At 38.8% G+C, this 27,775-nt stretch overlaps 1 protein-coding gene across 4 annotated transcripts in view; it reads right to left on the reverse strand.

The window, feature by feature from the left end:
* The window catches only part of WDR48 (WD repeat domain 48), a 44,706-nt gene that overhangs the window by 7,504 nt on the left and 9,427 nt on the right, over positions 1–27,775 (reverse strand). For 3 of the 4 annotated variants that reach the window (XR_011496726.1, XM_014859616.3, XM_070493726.1), the window contains exons 2-15: positions 24,267–24,407; positions 22,180–22,258; positions 21,039–21,121; positions 20,787–20,916; positions 18,753–18,841; positions 18,244–18,345; positions 13,878–14,102; positions 11,833–11,907; positions 10,816–10,918; positions 9,902–9,999; positions 5,271–5,378; positions 4,845–4,941; positions 2,704–2,799; positions 266–371 (exon numbers count right to left, since the gene is read on the reverse strand). Coding sequence is in view for 3 of the 4 variants with exons in the window: in XM_014859616.3 (XP_014715102.1) it covers positions 266–371; positions 2,704–2,799; positions 4,845–4,941; positions 5,271–5,378; positions 9,902–9,999; positions 10,816–10,918; positions 11,833–11,907; positions 13,878–14,102; positions 18,244–18,345; positions 18,753–18,841; positions 20,787–20,916; positions 21,039–21,121; positions 22,180–22,258; positions 24,267–24,407 (1,532 nt within the window). In the remaining variant the exon portion in view is untranslated. Of the gene's footprint in view, positions 1–265; positions 372–2,703; positions 2,800–4,844; positions 4,942–5,270; positions 5,379–9,901; positions 10,000–10,815; positions 10,919–11,832; positions 11,908–13,877; positions 14,103–18,243; positions 18,346–18,752; positions 18,842–20,786; positions 20,917–21,038; positions 21,122–22,179; positions 22,259–24,266; positions 24,572–27,775 lie in introns of all 4 variants that reach the window. The other variant, XM_070493725.1, reaches the window with a different exon arrangement.

Raw genomic sequence — 27,775 nt, forward strand, 5'->3', positions numbered from 1 at the left:
GACAAAGTGAGAGTTTCCTGCAGAAACCACTAGAGAAGCTGCCTCGAGGCAAGGTATTGAACTCATTTTAACACCAGGGGCTCAGCTCTCAATCAGAATGTGGTCTACTAGCATCAAACACTTAACTGTCTCATGGAGATGGAAGTTTCCAAATCCATGACACCCCTAGAAGTTAATAATAAACCCTCTATAATATCTGTTTGAATCAATACTTCTTAGCAAATGGGGTGCTTTCTTAGGCAGGGCCTCCAGTCCTTACTCATACCTGAACAGTGTGCGACCTCCAGCTTCACCAAAGATCACAGGGGTGTGTGGGGGCACCTGAAAATATCCATTTCCCTTCTGTACTCGGTTCTCCTGCTCCCCATTTACTAGGAAAAGATGCAGATGGTGTCAGTATTCAGTTAGTGCTAAAAACACAGATCCTAAATATTTTGTTTCCATAAGCTTCAAACATCATAAGATTGTTAAAGTCAAAAGTTTTCACAACTAGAAGGACCCACAACGAAGACTATACAACTATGTACCAGGAGGCTTTGGGGAGAAAAAAGGAAAAAAATAAAATCTTTAAAAAAAAAAAAAGTTCTATCAGTCAGCCATTCAGAAATAAAAGTAAAAAACAAACCACAGTTATATTCCTGAAAATATGAAATATGGCAACTTGCGATGTAGCTCATGAGAAATGACTGCATTTTAGAGGATTTTAATAGAAGAGATTCATGTTTGAGATTTGAAAGGAAACCTAACCAACTACTTCAGCCACAGGGAGGTCTAGCACAGCTTGTTTACAGACGGCAGTGTGCCTTTTTTTTCTTTCGTAGAACACCAAGCTCAGAAAATTTCTGGGTCCAGGAAAAAAAATTATGGTTAATGGCAGCTGTAACTAATGGCTAAGGTATTAGCAAACAATAAAATCCTCAGAGGCCATAATCTCATTTTTATTGCTCTCCGCGGATTTCACTTCACTCTGCTTTCTTTGTGATGTTTTGATCCAAGTGCAATAGACCCTCGCTCAAGTGCCACCTTGTTCATAAACACTTCCCTAATAGATCTGGACGCAAGCTCACCCTCTGAAATCCTTAGCACTTGCAGAACCTCTCTCATAGCATCCACCACTTCTCTCCGATCTCATAATGCTTTATGTGGGTAGCTCTCTGCCCCACAAGAATGTCAGTCCCTGAAGGACAGGGTCTATGACCATTTATCTTTATTACCCCCACCTGCAACTCACTATAGGCCTCTGAATACTTGAGCTGCTCACCAAGTATAATCTAGGCAACTCTTGAGTATCCACTGAGCACTGTGCAGGTGCAGCAGATTACCAGACAGGTGGAGTGTGCAGTGTCCTGAGCTCTAGCTGGGGAGGTGGGCGGGCCCTGGCTGCATTTACTGTGGCAGTTTGATTTTAGAGATGATTTGGGGTTTCCTCTGACTTCCTCCTTACTCCCCTAACCAAAGCTTGGATTCAAGGGGTGCTGACCGTACCACTGTTTTTTGATTACTTAATCTTTATCATCTACTTGGGCGTCTGAGGGCATTCTGTCTAACTGCCATGCCATAGATGGAGGACAAGCCAAGAACAGGAAATGACATGCCCATAGTTACATAGCTGATAAACGGCAGAGCCCAGACCACAAATTGGCTTTTTCAACCCTCTGTGAAGAGATCTTTCCATTGAGTTTCTCTGGTTCATGGTCCACTGTACAATTCTGACAGGAAGCAAACTGGGCCAGGTGACATAAAAGAAAAGCCCTCATGGTTGGGGTCAGTGCCCTCTCCCTAATGGGAACATCAGAAGACTGGCTTTCAGAGAAGCATGTCATCCTTGCAAAAGAAATTTAAACTCCAAAAATCATTATGGATGAATCAGTCAGCCAGAACAAATCTCTAGCAGGAGGTCCTCGTCACTGTGGACCACCGGAAGTGGGCAATCTTCAGCAGAATCTTCAGAGAATTCAAAGAATCCTCAGGTGAGTAAGCCCTCAGTGGGTGGGACTCAAGTACTCTTCAACCAGCTGTAGGTAACATATGAGCTGTGAAATTTTAAGTTCCTTTTTCCCCCTTCCTTTAATCAAGCTGAGCCAAATTCATACATTCAAAACATGTTCTCCTTTGCTGCCCAGAGCAAGTTACTGCATGACACATATAGCTTTTGAGTGTCCTCAATGATACTAATGCTTCACACATACTTGTTGACTTACCCTGATACTTCTGAGTTGGAATTTGATTTTTTGAAACATTCAGAGCCAAGATCAGGTAGATTATCAAACTAGGTAGTATCTACATTTCAGGCCAACATAAAGTACGACTCTACGAGGACAAACCTGGCTTTCTGATGCAGCTAATTAGCTAGCTTTAGAGGGAAATTCAGCAGGTTCACAAATACTCTGAGAAATATCTTTGAAGTAAGGCTGTTAAAAGGCCTACTTTTAAGGATGAAGTTATATAGAGTTTATTCCACCCAGCTTGAGCAGTCTCACTGACTGAAAGCTCTCTTGGAATCTCAGTTAAGACTGAATGCACATTCTCACTTCGGGATGTGGAAAGGAGGGGAATAAACTGGGCATATCACAAATATTTATTATGTCACAATTTAGCAAATGCTTAAAATGTTTCTTAAAAATTCTTAGCATAACAAACAGTCTAAGTATCTTTAACTTCTGAGTAATTTTTAATCAATTATCCCAATACAACAACACGAACCATGGTTTACTTCATTTTCTTCTTCATCCATTGGATTCACATGTGTTCTGGGCCAATACTCTAGGAGTGCCTGGAGCAAAAGTCCCCCCAAGTTCACTGCAAAAGAGTTAATTAAAAGAAATGGAAGAGAGAGTTACTAGTTTTAACCTAAAAATAGAGGGAAAGAAAGAAAAGTTATGTTTCCACATATTCTAATGCTAAATTCTTAACCCAATGCCAATGATGTCTAAAAAAAAGACTTTGGAGATTTTGCCAACTCTATTAAAACTTTATCTTAGAATTCTTAAAGCAGTGATAATATAGAGCAAACAGATATTCTATTTGGTTGTTCAGATGTAACCATTTAAAAACAAACAAAAACATGAATTGCATTCTTGAAAGGGCTATTTCCATATAAATCCACTAAAACTATACTTGTATATATCAGGTATTTCTACATGCTACATTCTTAAGAGAATACTGACCAATGATATAATCAGCAAAATATAATAGACTCTTAAAAGATGAGTCTCTTCTCAATACACACAAAAAATAACTCAAAATGGATTAAAGACTTGAATTTAAGACCTGAAAACCATAAAACTCCTAGAAGGAAACACAGGCAGTAAGCTCTCTAACATTAGTCTTGGCAATGATTTTTTGGATCTGAAACCAAAAGCAAAAATAAACAAGCAAGACTACATCAAACTAATAAGCTTCTGAACAGCAAAAGAAACCATCAACAAAATGAAAAGGCAATCTACTGAATGGGGAAAAATATTTTCAAATCATTTATCTGAAAAGGGGTTAATGTTCAAAATATATAAAGAATTCATACAACTCAACAGCAAAAAAAAAAATCTGATTAAAAAATGGGAAGAAGATCTGAATAGACCTTTTTCCAAAGAAGATATACAGATGGCCAATAAGTACATGAAAAGATGCTCAACATCACTAATCATCAGGGAAATGCAAATCAAAACCACAATGAGATATCACCTCACATCTCTTAGAATGGCTATTATCAAAAAGATAAGAAATAACAAGTGTTGGTGAGGATGTGGAGAAAATAAAACAGGTGTGCACTGTTGGTGGGAATGTAAATTGGTGCAGCCACTATGGTAAACAGTACGGAGGTTCCTCAAAAACTTAAAAACAGAGCTACCATAGGATCTAGCAATTCCACTTCTTGGTATTTATCTGAAGAAAACAAAAACACTAACTTGAAAAGATATACACACCCCATGTTCACTCCAGCATTATTTACAATAGCCAAGATATGGAAACAACCTAAGTGTCCACTGATGGATGAATAAAGAAAATGTGGTGTGTATGTGTATACACAATGAAGTATTATTCAGATGTAAAAAAGAATGAATCCTTGCCATTTGCGACAACATGGATAGACCCTGAAGGCATTATACTAAGTGAAATAAGTCAGACAGAGAAAGACAAATACCATATGACCTCACTTATATGTGGCATCTAAAAAAAATTTTAAAAAAGAACAAACTCATAGATACAGAGAACAGACTGGTGGTTGCCAGAGGTGGGTGAAAGAGGTCAAAAGGTACAAACTTCTGATTATAAAATAAATAAGTCATGGAGATGTAATGCACAGCATGGTGACTATAGTTAATAATACTGTATTGCATATTTCAAATCTTAAAGATATTTGATCTTAAAAATTTTCATCACAAGGAAAAAATGTGTGTACAGTGATGGATGTTAACTACACTTATTGTGGTGATCATTTTGCAATATATACAAATATTGAGTCACTATTTTGTACATCTGAAACTAATACAATATTACATCAATTATACCTCAATTAAAAAAAAAAAAGGAAAACCAACAACAACAAGAAACCTGTTTCCCAGCTTCACTTTTCCTAACCTAACAGATTTCCAGAATGGTTTAAGGGTAGACAGTGTGTTGTGTATTTAATTGTCAAAGCTAAACCGCAGACTGTGAGAAAAATCAAGTCCTCTCAAGCACTTAAAATAGAATAGTATTTTCCATTTCCATATGAGAGGATAAACGGATTTCAGGAAAAATGATTTTAAAAACCAAAATATTAAAAAAAGATGAGCATGTAGCAAAAAACAGCACAGATCCCCCTTCTCTTTTGGAAGGCGGGAAAGAAGGATACCTAAACTCACGTTTTGGATCTGACCCGTCAGGGCTGCTGAAGCCAGCATCTTTCGCAGAAACCCAAGCAGCAAAACAGTCACTCTCATCCAAAGTAATAGTCAACATCTGTCACAAGGAAAAAATGGTTAGTGGCATTCTATTTGATACATCCTCCCAATAAGTCTCTAAATCCTTATTTATTTGCTCGATTTGACTAAAGTGCTAAGCCACAGATTCAAAACCAAAATGTGTTTCATGTGACTGAATGTAATCACAATTTAATTTACTGGGAGAGCAAAAGGCATTTAAACTGCATTTTGCAAGTGTTAAAATTAAATTTTTTTTCCTTTCACACTTAAAAACATAGGACTGTGTAACTGACACTGCTTAATTCTCAGCTGTATTAGAAATTCTCTACTATCCCAAAGTACACAAGTATCAGTTTGTTAACTTACCCCTGTTTTTAAGTCTACTGAGAACCAATTGGGCACGTATACCATCTTAAATCTTTTCTTAATTTCCTCTTCAAAATCCACTTTGCCCAGATCTTCAACTTTACATGCCTACACACCAAAAAGAACGTACAATAATTACTAATATTAAGTGGTAAATTGATTTGATTCTGACTTAGCTATTTAAAATTTTATACACTTTCACATTTGTCTAAATAAAATGGAGTCTAAAATACATTTCAAAAAGATGTGGTCACATAGTTTTATCTTAAAGCATTTATCTTTAAATAACTATCTGCTATTAAAATTTTAAATTAAAAAACCACAGCATATTCTTTTTTGGAAACTACAATTTGATTTTGCTTATATTGATATAACATACCACCACGTTTATCTGGAAGCAAAGTCAAATGAAGCAAAAAAATCTTCAAGGAACAAATAACAGTTACTAAGCACTTTAAGAGAACTGTGAAGCTACCTTCAGACAACAGCTATAACATAGGCAGCAGTTTTGAGTTTCTCTTTCTTGACCATTATAATCCTTCCTTATTTTCATTCTCTAAATATGTGTGCTCCCCAAAAGTATGTCCTCAACTTCCTCTGGTGCCATGGAGCATTTCCAATTACAGCTCATTTCAATCCTGAAGCACATCACAGCATGTTTCATCCACCTCCTTGTCCTAACAGCAACCTGGCTCTTTCCTGAGGGTCCCACTTCATAACCGTCTTCTCAAAGGGTGACTCTGCTTCTTCTCCCACATCCGACAGCTCCCTAAAGGCATATACAGACCTTTATTCCATCATCTCCATGTAAAAACTCCTGTTTCTTTGCGGCCACGTCATTTAGCTGCAGTAAGCTGTACCCTTTTCCTTAACGCCATCTAGCAATCTCTGTGGTCACTCTCTCCCTCCTTCATCAGAGACTGCAGCCCTGGCTCAGTGTCGTGCAGTTCACCTTGAGTTCTTTCTTTCATCACGGACAATATCAACATCCACATGGACAACACATAGGACATGTTGGCCTCTCAAATCCTTGACAATATTCCTAGTATAAATATACAGTCTCCAACTTCAACTGGATCATTAATGCTGAGATGTCTTGTTAGCAAAGTCCATTCTTCACAGCTTCTCTGCTAAATCTTTACTCTCCTCATATCTTTGACCTTGACACCTCCCCTCACTACCCTCAGAACATGAGCCTGACCTCTTCTCCTCAAAAAAAGGGAAGCCTTGACAGAATCCTCTTAACTTTCTGCTACCATTCTTCTTGGTACAAGGAAAAAGGTGTCCCTTCTTGCTAAGCTCTAGATCCCCTCACCTCTCACTTCTTGGGGACCTTGTACCATCATCTACCCTCTGATGTCTCTACTGGCTTCTCTCCATGAGCAGTGAACCATGCTCAAATTTCTCCCATCTCAAAAACATACAAACACTGAGACAAAACCTTCCCTTAACCCTTTGATCCCTAAATCCTCTCCAGCAACTGCCTCTTGCTGCCCACCTCACCAAAGCCAAATTTCATGAAAGATGGTCTCCACTCAAATTCTGTCTCTTCACCTCCCAATCACTACTCAACTCATTCTATCTGGCTTTTGGCCTTAGAACTCCCTAGAAACTGTTCTCCCCAGACACCATCCTCTTCACTGGTTAAATCCATGAGCATACTATATCCCACATCTTATATGAACTCTCAGCAGGCCAATGCTGCTAACCACAAGCTCCTTTCTGGAAGGCTTAAATTAGTGCTTGAGCTGCCATCAGCTCTTGGTTTTCTTATCCTTTTTTACTATACACCTTTGTGGCTTCCTCTTTTTCTAACAATTCCTGAAAGAGCGATGACTTGGTTTCTTTTCTGTTCAGTATAGATGTATCCTTTGGAAACTTTGATACTTCCTATGACTTCAATTGTAATCCATGAGCTGATGACTGCAGAACCTATTTCTCCAGCCCAGTTCTTCCATCTGTGCAATGGGTGGTATAGCTGTCTGCCCAGCAGACACCTCCACCCAGATATCCCACATAAACTCAAATTCATTGTCTTTCTCAGTATGTCCCTTTTCCCCAACAAATCATTTTTCCTTACATCCCATGTATCACTTACACTCACCAAACTATCTAATCTACAAATCTGAGATTCCTCTCTGCTCTTTCCTTTCCTTCATACTCCCTTTCATTCAAGCATCACTCTTATCCACAGGCCTAAATATCTAACCATTCTATTTGTTGCCATTCCATTTGTTCCCACCCTAGTCCAGATAAACATCTGATGATGCTGTTTCACCGGTATTAGTACAACAGCCTCCTATTATCTGCCAGCCACTACGCTATATATTTCTTGAACATCTCCTTAACATCACCAAGAAATAGGTACCACCCACATTTCAAGAATGAAGACAGAGGTTTAGAGAGGTTCAGCATATTCTGGGACATCACTTAGCTAATAGCTGGCAGAGTCAAGATTAGAATGTACCTCTATCCAACTCTGAGCCTATGTTCTTAAATGCTCCTGGCTTCCCTACTTCTGTTTAATGTCATGTCCATTTTATCCGATCACTTGATCTTGAAACTTCAAGATCTGGTGTCTGGATATGGGAAGCTGCTAGGGACACAAAAATGCCAATTATCGTGCATGCCAGCTCCGTGTCCCATTGATGCAGAACTACCTCCCATTCAGACAGCATGACTCTACTAATGCTTCAGCTAATTAGACCAAGAATGGACGTCAGACCCATAGTCAGGAAATCAGTAAGTCAACCCTCAAAGAGTAGCTGGCCTGATTAGATTTTATTAGCTATTCTGGAGAGCATCAATGCTGGGAAGTATGAGGTGAAGCCCAGCCACAGTGCAGAGCTAGGGCCACAGTAGTAGTGGAGTATCAAAGTTCCTGCTGATGAGGTCCTTAGGGCTGTTCTGGAGCCTCCCCATCTCCACAACACCCCATTCTGACACAAATGCTGAGTTTCTAGTCCCCTGATAAGCATATCTCTACTGTAAGAAAAACCAATCAGACTTTTGCAGCCCGCTGCAATTAAATTTTCCACTCAACTAAGTCCTCTTGTTCTGAAGTGATGCTCAGCAAACAACTGTTTTGCAATGTGACTTCCCACACAGCTGCCCCACAGGGAAGGAAAGTGTTAGTCAGGCCAAGGTTTCTATTCAGAGATGGTCTCTTTTCCCAGAAAGAAACTTGTTTATCTTATTCTTTAGATCCAGAAGTTAATTTAAATGAATCTCTGTTCCTTACAACCAGGAGCCTAACCAAAACACCAGATCTTTTCAATTCTCCCTTTATAATACACCCAACATCTACCTCTGCTGTTAGATCCCCGAACCAGTAAGCGTAAGACAACTGTCATCCAGCTTCTTTCTCATTACCCATACTACTACTGCTCTGAACGTGGGATTTTCCTGCTCTAAAACCATCTAAGATCGAGATTCTTTAGGAAGTACCAAAGAAAGGCCAACTCTGGGGCCTGCAATTCAAGGCTCTTTGGGAAATGACTGGACTCTTATCTTTCATTCTTAAACCACTACTCCTCCCTTATACTCACTCTGGTCTCCAATTACACAAAACTGCTCACCTTGCCCTGAATATGTACCTTCCTTCTTCCGTGCCTATGTCATTCACTCCCTCTTCCTAAAATGCCTTCCCATTATTCATCTGCTGGAATCCTTTAAGACCCTGTTCAAATGAATTCTCTACCATGAAGCTCTCCTGATTTCTCCAGTTGTAAGTAATTGCCCTTGTCCATAAGCTTTCCTGTGATTTGATGATTCTTTACCTAAAAGGCTTTCACATTCCCCCACTCTTGTCCCTCCTACAAGAAGGGATCATGGTACAGACTCTTCCGTCACTATGACTCTCAATACAATTCTCTGTACGTAATACTCATTCAAATATACTAACAACACTACGAAGGAACATTTATCAGAACTCTAAAAGCAAACTTATCAATCTGCCCATAAATTGTTTAGTGCTATTTAGAATGTGGTTGAACAACTTAATATATCTCAACTATCCCAGAGGGAGCCATTGTAACATGACCCAGAGTTATAACATGCTCACAGTGATGGCTGTAAATCCTAAGAAAAGGCCAAACTTATTTCATATACTCCAGTGGTTCTCAACCTAGAGTGATTTTGCATCCTTCTTCCTCCCCATAAACATGTGGTAATGTCTGGAGACATTTTTGGCTGTCCAAACTGAAGTGGGGAGGGGATGGGAGGAGAAAGTGGTAACTGGCATCTAGTGGGTAGCAGGTAAAGATGCTGCTAAACATCCTATAATGTACAGGACAGATCCCTCTCTCCACCTCCCCAACAAAAACTTATCTGGCCCAAAATGTTAGTAAGGTCAAGGATGAGGAACTCTAATGTATTCATTTTAAGGTATGGCAGCAAATAACACAGTTTGTAACATACTCAACAGAGAAAATGGTTCCATTCAAATTTTAGGTGTTTAAAAAGCCTTATCTAATATTCATATAAGAAAGTATCCAGACACAACATAAGGTATTATCACAATTAAAGCTTAATTTATACATTATATTATCTTATTTTATATATATTTTACAATAAAAAATAAAAGGGATACATGATCCAATAACTTATATTTAATACAAAAAGATACTCACCTTCAATACATCCCAATATGCCACATTATTATTGGTATCTTTGGTTAATATATGTCTCTTATCATTAAGAATGTGGCACTGAATAATACTAGCACCCCCTAAAAGAAAAAAAAAAACCCACACAATTAGCAAAACAATCCTTCTACATTTAAATTCACAGAATGGCAACAACTGTTAACTGTCCTGTAACAGAACATAAGTCATACTAGCCACCAGAAATGAGAAGGCAAATGAGAAGACTATATAATTATATCTAAGGCAATTTAAGGCCAATTAAAGAAAAACTATCTGATTTTAATGATAGATTATGAGTTAAAGGACTCCTCATTTCAAGAGGCTACTAGTGGAAAATTGTGAAGGGCAACCAGTTTTACCCATTGGAAAATCTGGCAAATTTCAAATGAGGGCAGGAAATCTCTAAATTAGTCCCATCTCTCATTAACTTTTGCTTCCTATATTCCCTCTCTTTTATGCCTCCTGAATGGACACTGTAACCTAAAGGCAATAGCACGGACATCTAACTACAGATGAATGCACCATTCAATATTCTAATCTCAAACTCTACGTTAGAGTTGCCACTCTCAGCTGTAGCATGTACAATTTGAGGACCAGATATGACCTTTCTCATTTGTGCCAAAAGGCAACATTAAACTTTATATATTTTACAAAATGGCTATTGGCTTTACCAAGACCATGACTATTTTGATGCTAAGCAAAAAGATTAACTCAAGAAAGCCCACGTTAGCATTTTTAAATGTTTTTCTTTTATTAAAAATAAACCAATAGACTATTAGTCTTTTGTTGACATAAGAATTACATTTAAAGAAAGGTCATCTCCTTTATTTTTGTCAATCTCTTAGTAACAACAATTAACCTCAATAAAAGGTACATTACCTCCCAATTTCCTTACTCACCTTTAATAACCTGGTCAGGCTGCGTACAAAGGGGGGTTATGGGATTTGTACAGTCGTTGTCATAATCTCCAGAGGCTCTAAAATTATGAATTCCCTTCAATGTCTAAAGGAACAAAATTTATTATTTAATCATTTTATGCTCTGTAAGCTTTGCCAATCTGTTTAAAGTGGCAAGAAAAACAAAGAACAAATGAGAAAAACTCAACAATAACATCAACTAAAAAATACTTAGTCACGAAGTACAATTATCTACCATGATTAAAAACAAACAAATATGAAGAAGGGAATGTTGTTTTTTTGGAGAGAACACTAGGTACTCTTGCAGGTAAAGCTTTGTTGATCTCAAATTAGAACAATAAAATTTAGATAAGATATACAGTATTTTTTATAAGTACAGAGAAAGACCACTGGACCTGCATATAAACAGGAATACATGTAATCACTTTCTCTTTTATTATCCACAAATAGTCTGGTAAGTAAGAAAACTTAAATCTTCTTTAATTAAGATTTAAGAATTAAAAGTATTTTTGATGACTTCTCTCTGTTTATCCTCTATTTCTATCCCTGTTCTCCATGATGTGAAGAAAAGGGAGACGAATTTGAAAGCACAATTTTCTGCTTTGTCTTAGGTTTAGAAAAAAGAGAATCCTAACGAGCTTCCCTGCTGTGCTGGTCCTTGGGCTGCCTATTTTCAAATGCAGGTTCATGACTTTAGAAGCTGTGCTAATATTTACTGGTTTTATCAGGCAACAGTGCCTGTTCTAAGCACATCAAATGCCTATCTTGGCTCCTGACAAAGAAGTAGAAGACAGAAGTTTCATTTTGACTATTACCTTAATTTTAGTAAAATCCTTAGGATCACACCTGCATCCATAGGGGCTTTCAGATTTTTGCCACTGTCCAAAAGCATGCTGAGAGTCAGGTCATAGTGAGCATTTGCTACTGGTATCTGGCAGGTCTCTGATAACAAACCACACTGTTTATAAACCTTTGCCAGGTCAACAGTGGCTCACTTACCCATTTATTTACTGTAGACTTAGTTGTTGCAACCCAGATTGCAGGAGGGGGATCAGCTGATCTATCAAGCTCCATCTGAAAATAAAGCAAAAAATATTGCTTTATAGAATGCTGACTCTTCTGAACTGCCAGGACTAGCCATACATTACTAAATAGCAACTCCTCCATTCAACATTTGTGTGTCGATTATACCATGGCATGTCCTAAAAGCTAGGGATGCACATAAGAATGAGGCAGTCTCTTTGCTAAAGGAATATACACTCTATAAAAGTGTAATAGGGGTGACTTACCAAAAACAGTGACAAAGTTTTAAGTGTGATTAATTTAAGGTATCTAAATGAAGACATTCAAAAGGATGACTTACCATAAATATTTTTTTGCTACTCTTTTTATGATCTTTCTCAATAACAAGGAAATAACTTTCTTTTTTTTTTGAAAATGTTTGTAGCAAAAAAGCATCCTAACAACACAGCAAAAGTGAAAAGTATCCATTAATTCGCCCCTCTTGCCTAAGGACAGTACATTTGTGAAGTTTACTGTGTGTCCCTCTGTATTTTTAAAATACTATACATAGAAAAAGAGACATAAACCCACGTATATATTATGTGCATGCAATCTTCATTCATCCACTATTCTTCCGGTACCAGGAAATCGCAGGTTTCGAGTCCTGGGGACAGGGCTCGACTAGCAAACACGAATCCTCTTCAGTTCAAAGTGAAGTTCCTTATAACACACGGTTATGTCTGTGCTAAGTTATTTAAAAAATTTTTTTTTATTGTGGTAACGTTGGTTTATAACATTATATAAATTTCAAGTGTACATCATTATATTTCAATTCCTACATAGATTACATCATGTTCACCACCCAAAGACTAAGCACAATCCATCACGCACACAAGTGCCTAATCACCCCTTTCGCCCCCCTCCCTCCCCCTTTCCCCTCTGGTAACCACCAATCTAACCTCTGTTTCTATGAGTTTGTTGTTGTTTTTATCTTCTACATATGTGTGAGATCATATGGTATGTGACTTTCACCCTCTGACTTATTTCACTTTGTGCTAAGTTCTTTTCATCTTTTTCTCCAGAGCCAAGAGATCCCGGCAGCTGCAGGACTCACAATGCAGAATGTCTCTCCTCTACACTTGTCTTCCCCCATCAGCCTGCTTCCTACACACATGCTGTGTTTGTAGGATTTCAGCCTTAATTCTCTTGCTTCTCTAAAGGATTACTGGTTTTGTCCATTAGGGTGTGCCATATATCTTAAAAAACTGTACTCGGCCAGTTTCATGGGAACTCTCAGACCACAGGCATCCTCTCAACTATCTCATTGGGCCTCTACTCCCTTTTTCAGCCCTTCCTCCTATCCCATGGTCTGGGTTTCAGATAGCACTTAATTTTGCAGATGATGAGTATCTGCAATTCTGTTTCTTGTTGTCTTTGTTGTTTTCAGATGATTCCTGAGAAGAGGGGACCGTGCTGTCTTTATGCCTCCATTTTAAATCTGGAAATTTCCTCACTGTTGCTTTAATGTACAATTCTCTGATTACTAGTGAGGCTGAACATCTTGTCGTATGATCTGGCCATTTTCTAGTCCAGGCTTCACTTTTAGCAGGTGTTCATATGGATAGCCTCTCAAGTGCCCTTTTACCCACATCCCAGATCCTGATTATCAGGACTGCTCTGAGGCAGTAATGGTTTAGAGTATGAACCAGCTCGTTCCCTCTTCTTCAGGAGCACTCTTCCACACCTCCCTCTTGAGGCAATGTACACATTTCTGCTTTGCTGTCTGCTCACAGACAACTGAACTCCTCATATTCCTCCTCCGGAGCAATATGGGGCAATCTCACTAGAATTTGCCAGTGGGAGAGACACGGGTCCCCAAGGTACCCAAAAAGTTGCAATTTCTTCACAGGTGACTAACAAAAATGTTAAAATACCTTTTTCAAATAAAATACCACGGTTGATTCATGTTTTAATAGAGATTTTGCTATATTTGCCTATCACATGTAACAATCTTAATTGTAAAACTAAAATATATGCCACACCTTGAGAACTGGTGCTTTTTCTTCACAAATGAGCACCCGAATATCAGGGTTTCTTAGGTCTGTACAATAAATCTTCCTGTCCCTTCCTCCAGAATACACGTGGGTAAAGGCATCATTGACTTGCAGAGCCCAAACACCTTCATCATGGACTCGGTACGTTGCTATACATCTCTGCTGGCCAAGGGACCAAAGGCGAATTGTCCCATCAGAACTGCCAGAAAGGCACTGGGAACAAAGAAAGTTAAGGTTAGAACCTGTCACAAAGTTCCTGCTTTCCTGTGCTTTGCACTTGGCTTCTCTCCTGACTCCCCACGGTCAAACACACACTTCTAACAACCAGTATTTCTGCCTCTGATAAAGACTTATGCATGCACCACAGGCTGAAATGACCAAAGGCAACGGTTCATGCTCAAGCAGGGGAAACCTCTGAGCAAAACTGCCTTTGTCCTCTACCTGGGCACGTGCAGCACTGGCATCCCCCAGGAACTTGTTAGAAATGTAAATTTCTGGGACTCATTCCAGACCTAATGAGGCAGAAACTCTGGTGGGGCCCAGCAATCTCTGTTTTGACAGCCTCTCCAGGTCATTCTGGTATGCTAAGTTTGAGAAGCACTGCACTAGGACAGCAAGCCTTTTGGAGCCCTGGGTCACACCTCAGTCTCGTTCCTTCCCTCAGGGCTCTGGATTCCTGGTGGCCTGCCAGGTCTCTTGGATTCTATTGACAGGCATCAGAAGTAAAAACTAGTCACAGGCTTACCACTCACTCTCTGTGACCTTGGATACTTCCCATATGAGCCTCAAGTTCAACCTCTATTAATATAAAATGTGGACCCTGAGCATTCAGAGTTAACATTAGCAATTCTGACAATTTCTAAAGGTTCAGGAGCATCAACTACAAAGAAATTGCTGGCACAGAAATTAGGGCTGAGCACACTGTGAATCCGACAGAAACTGGCTGACTCAGCCACCCTACATTTGCATTCAGCATGCCTGGTGTTCTCTACCAGTTACTGTGGTGACTTACAGAAGAGGATAAAAACTTGTTTCTCTGGGGAAAAAATGACCCCAAGGACAAAGGCAACTGCTGGTGCTGGTGTATGAAATTAAGCAGGCAAAGAGTTTCAAAGAGAAGATAGTTGTGGGCTTGGAGATTCGGAAAGTATTTGAACAGATGAGGCCTTCAGCAACATTAAGGATTTATTACCAAGCCTGTGACTTGAAAGGGCCTTTAGAACTCTGGACATGTTTAATTAAATGAACACATACTAGGAGACTCCCCCATAAGGTGCGAGGAGCATCTGTGTTTTAATCACCTATTCTGACTAGTTCACAAGAGACTACTAGTTTACACAAGAAACTAACCAATAAAGAAACTAAAGAGGAAGATTACAAGCAGACCTTCAATATGTGTGTGGGAGACCTGCGGCAGTCTAATGGAGAGAGGGCAAGGAGGGGCTCCCCATTCCTGGAAAAGATGCTACCCTGAGGTGGCAAATTGTCAGTAAAGCTTTGATCACTCAGATCCTAGACCACGTATCTACAGGGAGCAAGGCTTGACAATCTGAGGATAAGGAAGGCAAAGATAATGGGTTCAAAGTCCTCATAGCCTGGGTGACTTGCAACAGGAAGAGATATGTCCCAAACCCAAAGTACACATCTACAAGCAGATGAGAAAACAGAGTTTTATCAACCCTGATGTAGAAGACAAAATAATCTTTGACGGTAGTCAGTATTCTAAGACTGCTAAAAAGCATGCCCCAAAATAGACAGCAATTACTTTCAAAGTACAATTATTAGCAAACTTCTTTACAGTGTTTGGTAGTATGGTTGAAGTGTGTGCCTATTTTATAGGAATTCTAGTGCCTGATATCTTGTAGAAGCTGGAAGAGTCATTAAAACATTTTCCACTGCCTCCACCCTTCCACTGGATAAACATGAAGACTCTCTCATTATGAGGTGACTCCTGGGACTAGGGCAGAAGGCCCCAAATGGTTCTGCTCAATCAGACTTAGGGGCACAGATTCTACAGCCCTGATCAGGTGCTCTGTGTTTTTCCAATGGAGATGAGAGGTACCCGTGTATTGGGACCAGGGTGCTGTTGACTAACGTAAGTGTTTCTGGGATGGTCATTCATACACAACTGCAACTGCAATAGGGAACAGCCAAGTGGGCCAGGTAAGTCAGGGGCAAAGAGTGGCCTAAAGCTCAGAGACCCCTGGACCTCCAAGCTAGATTCAGCAGGACTTATATTACCACCAGGAAAACCCTGTGAGTGATACATGAGGACATGACTGACTCAAACCAACATGGCATGTTGTCCCAGCTACTCAAGCAATTGCCTGAGCAAGCACAAGGACCAAAAAGTCAGGTGGCTTGGCCTAGTAATGTCAGCACCAATCAAAACAACTGCAAAGGTGACAGACTTCAAATAGTAAGATCTGCTAAATAAGGATCCTACTCTACAACAAAGGAAGTGAGGCAACAGGCTGACACCCATGGGATCACTGGCCTGTTATATATATCTTATCACAAGTCCCTGACTTACAATGCCACCAGAGACCCTCCATTATAAGCCTGCAGGGCAACTCTGCAGGATGCAATACATACTCTGGTGCAGTACCTGATAACTATTCCCTTCATATTACAAAAGTCTGAGAATTAGTACATACAGGTTCTTTTGTCCTCCTCTCTTTTTTCCAAATGAGTAGCTATTATACTTGTTTGTTGATCAGTTCCCTAAAGTAAACATGCTGCGTTGCTGGTGGTTAAATTTACATTTAGTCTATACGTGCCAATTAGGAAAACGGATGGAGGAGGAACTACGGGAGGAATGACATCTGCTTAATTATGCACTGTAAGGCTGACAGGCAACTTTGAAAGTACAGCCATATCACTGCCTCTGCTTACAGTAAGTGTGGCTGCCTTCAGACAAAGTGCATTTGTAACTATACATGCTATTTAAATCAACTAAAGTAAAAGCACATTTAGAACTGTATATATAGGGAAAAAGGCATGGAGTGTGGTACACAGGAGGAGCTTTGAAAGTCTGCCAGGCCCAGAGCCCCCTTCTGGAAACCATCTTATCTACAGCCCCTACTTAAGGGCAGTCCCATGGAGACCATACGATCTAGTCCAATCCTGGACAAAGCTAACAGAACAAGGCATGGGCGACCATCTCAAGTGCAGCGTAGTAGCCACACTGCAAAAAAGTGAGAAGCTGACTACACCGGGCTCTTAAGACTCACATGAAAGTAGGGCTGCAAAGGAACTCAAGAGTTCTAGAAAATACCACAGCTTACAGAAAAGAATATACCTATTACTTCTAATCTTCTCACCAACTATACAAACTATTAAGATTCTCACTTTGCAGATGAGCAAACTAAGGACTAGTGAAGTCCACACAGTATAGTAACATCGAGATCCTTCCACATCTCTGAAGAACTCCATGGGCATCTTCAAGCCTCTCTTTGCCTGATTCTGAAACATGATTTTCTTCCGTTGGCTGGTTTTTCAAGCCTTCTCTATCTCTGGAGACAAAGGTTTCTCTAATTCATGTGTGACACCATTTCCAAAAGGCAATTCCTATGGCAGTAACAGACTGATGGCGTTCCTCATCTCGCCATCTTCTCACACTCCCTTTCCAACTCCATCACAATCAATTCCAATTAGCTCTGAACTTAGCCCCACTCTCTGAAAAAAATGGCTGAGGGAGGCAGTGGTAGGTAGAGGTATGTCTTAGTATAAAATGGTGCTCAGTTTTTGTTTTTTATTACCTACATTGATGAAAAATCATTCTTCCACTGCTACAGCACAAATAGAATTGTGATTTATAATTCACAAATTATGTGGCCAACAGAGTACTAGTACATGTTCAAACATTACCAAAATGTTTTTCTTTAAAGCGTTGAGTCTAAGTACTAGGTTAGATAACTAAACTTACAGACTGAACCTACATAGTCAACCAATAAGATGCGCCCTGCAGTCAGAGCCACCACGAGGAAATTTTCCACTGACTACTCTGGCAGAAAGTATTCAATACCAAAGATTCCTTCTGCTTTACACAAGGTAACAATTTAAATTATTTTAGCCTATACTTATAACTGCATATACTTATCTGCATTAAAATTATTCTGAGGAAATTCCTTGTTTGGCCTTTATTTAAAAGTGATGCAAACAGACTAATTAAAAAATGTGGATTATTATATGCACAATTGAGTATTTTAAGGATTTAAAATTAGATCACAGTTTATAATATGTGTGGCTTTTGGTTCAAATCAACTTATGCAACAGTATACAAAGTGGGGAAATTTCTGCTGTATGAAATTTTTTAGAGTCATTAGGTAAATGTCCAAATGAAACCACATACCTGTGTGCCATCTCTGTTCAACAGCAATGCTTTTACATTATCTGTGTGCCCTTTAAGCTTCATTAGTTTTGCACATGTTCTTGGATCCCATACTCTTAAAACCTGTGAATTTTAACCAAATATTACACAAACTGAGTATATACATGATCAAATTTAAGTAATAGACGATCTTTATAAGTCAAATGACAACCATTAACTTCTGAGAAGGAAATGCTGCTTCTGCCCATGAACACTGCCTAAGTCTCCCAATCTTTCTAAGTAGGAGGAGGCCTCTCTAATATCAAAAAATGCACAGGCCTCCTGCACCCCATCAACCTCATCCCTCTACCCCATTACCACACACACGGCAGTAATTATATAGTCATACTCTTTTATTTGCTTAAATAAAACCTTTCTTTTAGCATCCACCAGGTAAAACCACTGTCTATATATTTAGTAATTACACAGATCAAGCGATTTTGGTTTCTTTGTTTCTTAGTGTTAAAATACACCCTGAAGCTCCCCCTTACCTTCTCAGTGGACCCTGATACAATGATTGTTCCCAGTTGATTCATTGCCAGGCTATAAATGGAATCTTTGTTCCCGCTTAACGAAGAAGCTATTAAGGATAAATGGAGCTAAATGTTAACAAAATTATCAGCTGTTTAATAGCTAGTCAACAAAAATTGCAAGTTTAATTATTTGATTCAGGAAATCTTATCTTTATGAGTGCTCTAAGAAAAAGAAATCTACCTATAATGGAGATAATTCTAAACAATATTGTTATCAAAATTTACATCTTTTCTGGATTTGAGTTTACAAGTGCTCGATAAACATTTGCTAAACTGAATTGCACTGCCATTTAAAAACAATCGACACCAATAACGTATTTTCAGAGGTATACGTGCCAATAAATATGAAAAAAAGGTCCAAACGTGCTATTATAAGGGAAACACAAATCAAAACAAAAATACTATTTTCATCTACCACATCAGATAAAAAACAAGGTAAAACTTAATTCTCAAAAAATACGGTAAAATGGCACTCTCATACATTACTTGGAGGATAATTCGACACAACTCTTCTGGAAGGAAGTTAGGCAACATGGAGCAAGAATCATGTTCATACCCTTTGATTTAGAACTCAGTATCAATGAAGTAGAAAAAAATTGCACAAAAAACTATCTATATAGTGTGATCCTAATTTTACAATAAAGAATAAACATAAACAAACATACTGAGAAGTTATGAGTAGAGGAGTTAAAACAGGTAAAGTATTTAGAAAAGTAAATGCTTGTAGTAAGTGCTCAATAAAGGTTAGCTATTAGTATTATTTCTATAGTCATAAAAAAACTTATGTGATATTCTCTCTAAACAACTCTAAACAAAACGTATCTGTTGCAGAATCTATAACCACTAAGCCTGGTCTCTGACCTTGGGACAGTCCTGCTTTTTTTCCTTTGTTCCTTCTTATTAGTGTCTCTTTGAGGTAGGCCTTACATCTAGAGACAGCTAAGTGATGTATCATGACAGCCCCCAGCAGGGACCAGCTGCTGAATCACTAAGATAGCGTACAGATGAAAAATCAAGAACAACAGAAGAATAGTGATTAGACCGTCACATATTTCCTGGGAAATAGCGAAAAGCAATATTCAAGAAATTATAAACACCAGTCTCTCAAACTGCCCTTCTTGGCACATACTAGGTTATATTAGAACTGTTTTAGCTATGTCAATGTGATTATTCCACAGAGTTGTGACAAACTGGACCTATAATATAGGGATCTAGATAGTTCGGGCCCACGTCTTGAACACAGACCTTCTAGGCCAGGCTTAGCTAAAAATGTGCTCCTGGGAGTCCCTTCTGACACCTGGCCTAGAGCGCCCTAGTAGGCTGGGCCAAGCATGAGACGTGTATGGGTGTGACCTGGTAATCTGAGATCTCTTCGTTGATGAAGCATCCATGCTATTAACCTGCTGTGAACATCTCTGAATTGCCTCTAGAAGCACCCTAGCTTCCCTGAACTCTTCTGGAATTGGCTGGATTCTTTAGGGCTTGTTCTGAAATGGTCCCACAAAATTGGCACTGAAAGCCTTTTCTTTCTTTCCTTTGGGTATTTTCCATCATGCCCATTAACTCAAAGGCTCTTAATATATAGTAACACTTTTAAAAGTAAAAAACTGCCTACTCTGTCAGGTAATCACCACTTCCACCAATAATACCTGCTGAGAGTATGGCTTTGGGACAGGCAATGCTGTGAGATGGACAAAGCAGTAATAAGACAGACTCTCCTGCCCTGTAGGAACTTACACTTTAGCTAGGGAGCTAAGACATGCGCATTTACAAAAATAACCAGCTTAGACCTGGAGAAGTTACCACTTTTAGAGTGCAGTGAGGAAATAACTCTGCTGTTTAATCAAACTCTTGGGGGATAGAACACTGCAGGTAGAAGCATTCTCAAAATACGAACCACTGTTTCGATGCAAATCTATCAAAGATGTTTTATTAACCATTCTTTATGTCAACTTGGGTTACTATCATAGAAATTTTTTTCAAACATCTTACTTGTGACAGTGTTATTTGAGGCAGTCAATGCTGTTAGAGTATTCACATCCCAAAGGAATATTTGTCTGTCCAACCCAGCTGATGCTACCAGTTCTTTATCCTTGGCATATGCTAAGGCCTTTACATAATCCTGTAACAGAACACACACACTGTGATCTACTCTGTAGATCAATAGGAAAATGGGCTACATAAAGAACTGTATTGACGCCAATATTACACTAAAGACACTGAAAACTATATTAGTTGTTTTACCTTATGTGTCCTTAATGTTGACATGCAAAATCCCTTATGTGCATTCCATACTTTTACTGTCGTGTCAGAAGAAGCAGATATTACTACAAGAGGCAAAGAATTAACAAATCCGTTAGTAGTGTGACATCATCATTTTAAAGACTTCTCTTAAAACAATGTAACATTGTTTCAAACTAATGTTCATATATACATATACATACTTGAATATTTATAGTATTGCTAAAATTAATTCAAACATCTATTAATGTTCACACACACACACACACATATATCTAAAAGCTCTTTCTAGAACCTATCATATTTTGTCTCAAATATTTTTTTAAATAGGCAGGGCAAACTTTTAATTTTCCAGTTGAAGGTGCAACTAATTTGATTGAGAAAAATTTCTCTAACAGACTGCAAAACCAAGAAATAGACGTTACTATAAAAGAACAAAAAGGGATATTAAAAAGGATAAAAGAACAATACATATTTTTTTGCCTTTAGTTTACTTTTTTTTTATTGAGGTATAATTGACATACAACATTATATTAGTTTCAGGTGTACAACATAATGATCCGATATTTGTATATATTGTGAAACGATTACCACAATAAGTCTGGATAACATCCGTCACCACATATAGATACAGAATTATTTTTCTTGTAGTGAAAACTTTTATGATGTACTCTCTTAGCAACTTCCAAATATACAATACAGTATTATTAACTATAGTCGCCATGCTGTATATTACATCCCCAGGACTTATTTTATAAATAGAAGTTTGTACCTTTTGACTCCCTTCACCATTTTGCCCAACCCTACTTCGCACCTCTGGCAACCACCAGAATAATACATACTGTATAAGTCTACTTAAATGCAGTTCAGTGCAGTCAAAGCTAACCTATAGTGGTTAGAAGACAGGAGAGCAGTTACCTTGGGGCAGGGGGTAATGACTGAAGGTGGCATAAGGGGGCTTCTGGCAATCTGTTTCTTGATATGGGTGTTCACCTTGTGAAACTGTATTGAGCTGTACTCTCAAGGTGTGTGCTTTTCTGTATGTACGTTATACTTCAGTAAAAAAGCTTACATAAAAAATGAAAAATTATATCCAATTGAACTAAAAACATCCAGAAGCCCAATAATCCAAGGAAATACTTACATGTTTTCCCATTACAACAGAGTACAATGTCGTTTACCCAATCAGTATGATGTTCCATAGATGCTATATATGGATCTTGCTGAAATCAAAAGAGAAATCATAAGAATGTCATTAGTTTATATTAGAGGATGAAATATATCACAAATTATAGATATGTTTAGATTCTTCAATTAATGTGACACACTGCTCCAAGGCCTTAAAATCGACAACTGAATTCAGAGTAGAATTTCATCAAACAGTTGATGCTTTCAGATGACAGATACAAATAGAAGTTTTGTTTTAGGACAGTTTTATTACTGATGAAAGCCTAGGTTTCTGGGACAAATGCTTAATTTTTATGCCTTGAGTTGGTGAAGGCAACAAGATCTGGGCTAGTCACCATGTGTAACACAAAGTGCTACAGGAAGGGGTTTACTGGAAAGCACAGGACATGAACAAATCTGCAGGCTGGGGAGATTTGAACCAGCAGTGGGGAAGGCTCACAGCAGATGGCAGCGGCAGAAACAAGAGTGGTGAGGAGACTAGCGTGACTGCAGAGGGAGATGACTACCTTTGAGTTTAGCTTCCCACTGCTGTTTCTACCTTCTGAACTAAATGTTTTGCTCATGATATCTACAGTCCTTCAGAGAAGAAATGGAAGCCAAGGGCTAAAGGAGTACTACGTGTGTCACCATTTCAATTCAGTAACTTGAGATTCTTCTACTTCTCTCACTTGGCTTAATTACCAGGAGAGGCTTTTTAAAGAAGAGTATTTAGTTACATCCTACATTTAAGACAAGCAAGTTCAAGACTCTGCACGGGCAAAGAGAACGAATGGCTCTCTACAAGTCTATTTGAGAAATGATGCTATTCAATTTTGTCATAAAATGAAGACTAGAAAAAAGATGTTCGAGGGTAGGAGAGGCAAATTTCTAGATTCTTCCAGGTTAGTTCTTAAGAGCATTTTCCTGAATTTGTTTGAAATACTGTAAATTCCCAGAAAGGTGATATTCCAATTCAAATATAAGTCCCAAAAAGCATTTCAAAGCCATAGTTTTCTTACTTCCCATGTTTTTGACATTGGGCCACCACTGTTTCCACTGGTTATAGAATCCAAAGCCCAGTGGACCAAAGTCCGTTTAAAGAAACATCATCCAGCAACTGTGCAAAGTAGTGGTTCTTTTTTGGACTAAACATCAGACTCGTAGAGCTTGCTAAACAGGCACAGACTTTTAAAACTACAAGGTCTAGCACCAGGGTTTTGAAGTTAGATTGGGCTCTAATTCTCTGTCACTCACTAGCTATTTAATCATGGATTTTTCTGAGTCTGTTTTCCCATCTTTGAAAATGGATCATAACAGTTGCTGTAAAGGATTATTGTAAGAATTAAGACCATACTGGATATGAAAGTGCTGAGTGTCTGGTACATGGCGAGGAGCTCAGTAAATGCTCCTTTTCCTTCCCTGAATCTTCCCTTCTATGTCACTCACAATACAGGCATTCAAACAAAATACATAAAGAGTTCCTTTCCACTTGACTGGGGTTTTATCTTTACATATATTTAAATTCCCTTTCCTGTTTAAGTAAGAAGACTTTCAATCTCCTGAAGAAGGGGAGCATGTTGTCTTCATATTTTTATACCAATCTTATATTATCTGATAAGGCCATATGGGTTTTGTGGTTGGCCTAATCACTTTTAAATGAAGAAATCAAATATTTGTTCAAGATTAATTATAAATGCAAAAGCATATTCAATCTTTCTTTAGTAGCACTGAAAAGTGTTGCCAAGAAGCTTTTTGGGAACATATTTAAAGCAGAAAAATAAATTGTTGAAAGTAATCCCTCTACCAGACAAATCTCTTTGCTCCTTTGGAGCAGAGAGCTCTTATCACAAACCTAGTTCATGGAGTCCCTGCCTTAGCTAAAACACTTCTAAAACTCCCCTAGGGAGTTCTCAAAGGCTTACACAATTCTGGTTGCAATGTCTTTACAGAGTCTACCATGACTCAGTTCTCAAAGAAATTACATCCGACTGTGAAAGTGTCATGTTAGATAGACCAAAATTTACTGAGTATAGATTTAAAATGTATACTGAGTCCCCGCCTTACCTTGTGCTGATTGACACTCCATATTCTTATGATGGAGTCTCGACCAGCCGTGAAGAGCCTGTTTAGTGCTGGATCCAGCTGCAGGGCATTGACTCCATTTCGATTGTATTTTTCCACTTCATCTCGAATAACATAGGAAACCTGACAAATATGTCAAGATTGGCTTTTTATGAAGCTACAAAACATGCAATAATAAAATGTAGCCTCCTAGGAGCCAATCTGGAATTCAAAATCCCATGTTTTCCAACATAAAACTTTTTTTTCAATCCAATAAAATTTTATTGTACTCTATGGAGACCGAAGGGCTGAGAAGAAGAGAAGAACGACATTAATGATGGCCTAGTCCAAGATGAGCAAGTTAGATGCTAAAATACTGCAGCTGCTTCCTAACTGGACTCCTCTCCCACTCCTGTCTGTCTTTAACCCATTTTCCACAAAGCAGCTGGAGTAATCTTTTAAAAGTGTAAACTAGAACGTCTCACTCCTGCTCAAAAACCTCTCTGGGTTCTTATTCTACTAGACTTACAATTTGATCTGAACTCCTAACACGGCTTCAAAATGTGCCTCGTTCACCTCTCCTGCCTCATCTTTGTTCTCTCTGCTCCTGCTCCGTGCACACACTGGGCCTCCAGACCATCACACCGGTCCCTTCTCTTTGGAAGCTCTTCCTCCCACTCTCTGTCTGGCTAACTCCTACTGCAGTCTTGAGATTCCTGCAGGCCTCAAAAAGGCCTTCTCTGCCCTGCCAAGCAAAACGAGGTTTTGAGTTCCTATAATACACTAAACTTTCCCTTCAGAGCACGTCCCCTTACCTTGTTACTCCTGGTAATCTGTCTGCTCCACGTGAAAACCCAAGAGAATCAACCAAAGGTAATTACGACTAAGAAAAAGTCAACAAGCTGGCTAGCAGCCAAAAGCAAAACTTTCCTAATCTAATGAAATAACCAGTTAAGAATATAATGAGGGCAAGGGAACCCATTTACAATAGCAACAAGAATAAATACTTAAAAATGTATTTTGCAAGGCAGATACATAACTGACAGGACAAGGTACATAAAAGGAAAAACTTGAATAAAGGAGACACGCCATACTGTGGCATACGAAGATTCAAAATGACAATTCTTTTCTAAATCTGTGATTATAACCCAACTTTGGTCAGAATCCGACTCAATTTCTTTCTAGAAGCTGACAAAATAAATAGTACAATGTTTTGGGGTGGGGAGGAAGGAAGGAATACCCGGTCATTTTTTAAAATGAAGGTAATTAGAAGGATAGTCTTTAAAGATCTCTAAAGGTATTATAAAGCTACCAGAATTGCAATGGAGTACCACAAGAGGAATATATAAAAGGATCAATGGAATAAAACAAAATCAGGAAAGATAATTTCCTATTATGAATTTTCTATTTTGATATAAAATAGTGTTTCAAATCACTAAGGGCATGATAAATTATTTAATAGATTATGTAGGAGCATTTGGTGATTCTATTGGGGAAAATTATATTCTTTCTCCAAATCTTAAACCAAAATCAATTTTCATATGGATTAAAAATGGAAATTTACTAACTTAATCATAAAAGTACTTTTAAAAAGACAGGTGAGGGGGTGTCCCCGTGGCTGAGTGGTTAAGTTCGCACGCTCCGCTACAGAAGCCCAGGGTTTCGCTGGTTCGGATCCTGTGCGAGGACACGGCACCACTCATCAGGCCACGCTGAGGCGGCGTCCCACGTCCCACAACTAGAAAGGACCCACAACTGAAATATACAACTATGCACTGGGGGGATTTGGGGAGAAAAAGAAAAAAATGAAGACTGGCAACAGTTGTTAGCTCAGGTGCCAATCTTTAAAAAAAATAAAAAGGTGAATATTTTACATAGTCTACATAAAGAAGGTTCTGCTAACATGACAAGATAGCAATCTTTAAAAAGGAAAAGAGCAGGGGCTGGCCCTGTGGCCAAGTGGTTAAGTTCGCGCACTCCACTGCAGACGGCCCAGTGTTTCGTTGGTTCGAATCCTGGGTGCGGACATGACACTGCTCATCAAGCCACGCTGAGGCAGCGTCCCACATGCCACAACTAGAACGACCCACAACGAAGAATATATAACTACGTACTGGGGGGCTATGGGGAGAAAAAGGAAAAAAATTAAATCTTTAAAAAAAAAAAAGGAAAAGAGCAGCACTGATCTCACCAAATACAAGTCAAAACCATTTGTATGTAGAGAAATTTTCATAGGAGATTTATTAACAATAGCCAAAATGTGGAAACTCATTTGAGTCCATCAACTGACATAAGGATAAACAAAATGTGATATATCCACACAATGGAATAATATTCAGCCATAAAAATGAGTGAAGTACTGATACATGCCACAACAGGGATGAACCTTGAAAACATTATGCTACATGAAAGAAGCCAGTCACAAAAGGCCACATACTTTATAAAATGTCCAGAATAGGTAAATCCATAGGGATAGAAAGTAGATTAGTGGTTGCTAGGGGCTTGGAAGAGTAGAGATTGAGGAGTAACTACTAACGTATATGGGGTTTCTTTTGGGGATAATGCAAATGTTCTGGAATTAGGTGATCAATGCACAACTTGGCGAATATACTAAAAAATCACTGAATTGTACACTTTAACAGGGTGAACTTACATTATGAGAATTTATCTCAATAAAGCTAGATTCCTTACAAAACAATAAAAGTCAAACTCTCTAACAGAAAGAGGAAAAAAGATTATGAAGAGGGAATTTTTTAAAAAAGAAAAGAAAATGGCCAAGAAACACATAGATAATCAAAGACATGAAGAGGGCCTGGTCCCGTGGCCGAACGGTTAGGTTTGCACGCTCTGCTGCAGCGGCCCAGGGTTTCGCTGGTTCAGATCCTGGGCGTGCACATGGCACCGTGCTCAGACCATGATGAGGTGGCATCACACATGCCACAACTAGAGGCACTCACAACTGGAAGATACAACTATGTACTGGGGAGGAGGAGGAGAAGAAGAAAAAACAAAGATTGGCAACAGTTGTTAACTCAGGTACCTATCTTTAAAAAGAAAAAAAAGACAGGAATAGGACCAGGATTGTATACCCAAAGACAACATGGATGTTGTCTTAACCCAGTCTTTTGGGTACAAGCAACTGTAACTGAAAGCTACTCAAACCAGCTTAAATTAAAAAAAGAAAGGAACAAGCAAACGCAAGGATACAGGATATCTAACAGAGCCCAAGGGCAGGAAGAAACAGTCATGCCTCCTAAGAGACATTTTAAAATAAAATCATGGCACTGTTCTGCTGAAGCTTTCCAAAGGCTTGCCACTGCATTTAAAGTTAAGTCCAAACTCCTCACATGCTTTGGTTCTAACCTGTGTCCTCACACTCATCTCAAACTAACGTCCCCCAGCTTCTTTCATGACAGTTACACCAAACTCCTTTCCCATGCCAGGGCCTTCACATTAACTGTTCTCTGTGCCAAGAAGGTTCCCGCCTCCCCCATGCCCACAGGAATACTCTT

This window comes from Equus asinus, chromosome 21 (genome assembly GCF_041296235.1).
Source record: "Equus asinus isolate D_3611 breed Donkey chromosome 21, EquAss-T2T_v2, whole genome shotgun sequence".
Lineage (NCBI taxonomy): Eukaryota > Metazoa > Chordata > Mammalia > Perissodactyla > Equidae > Equus > Equus asinus.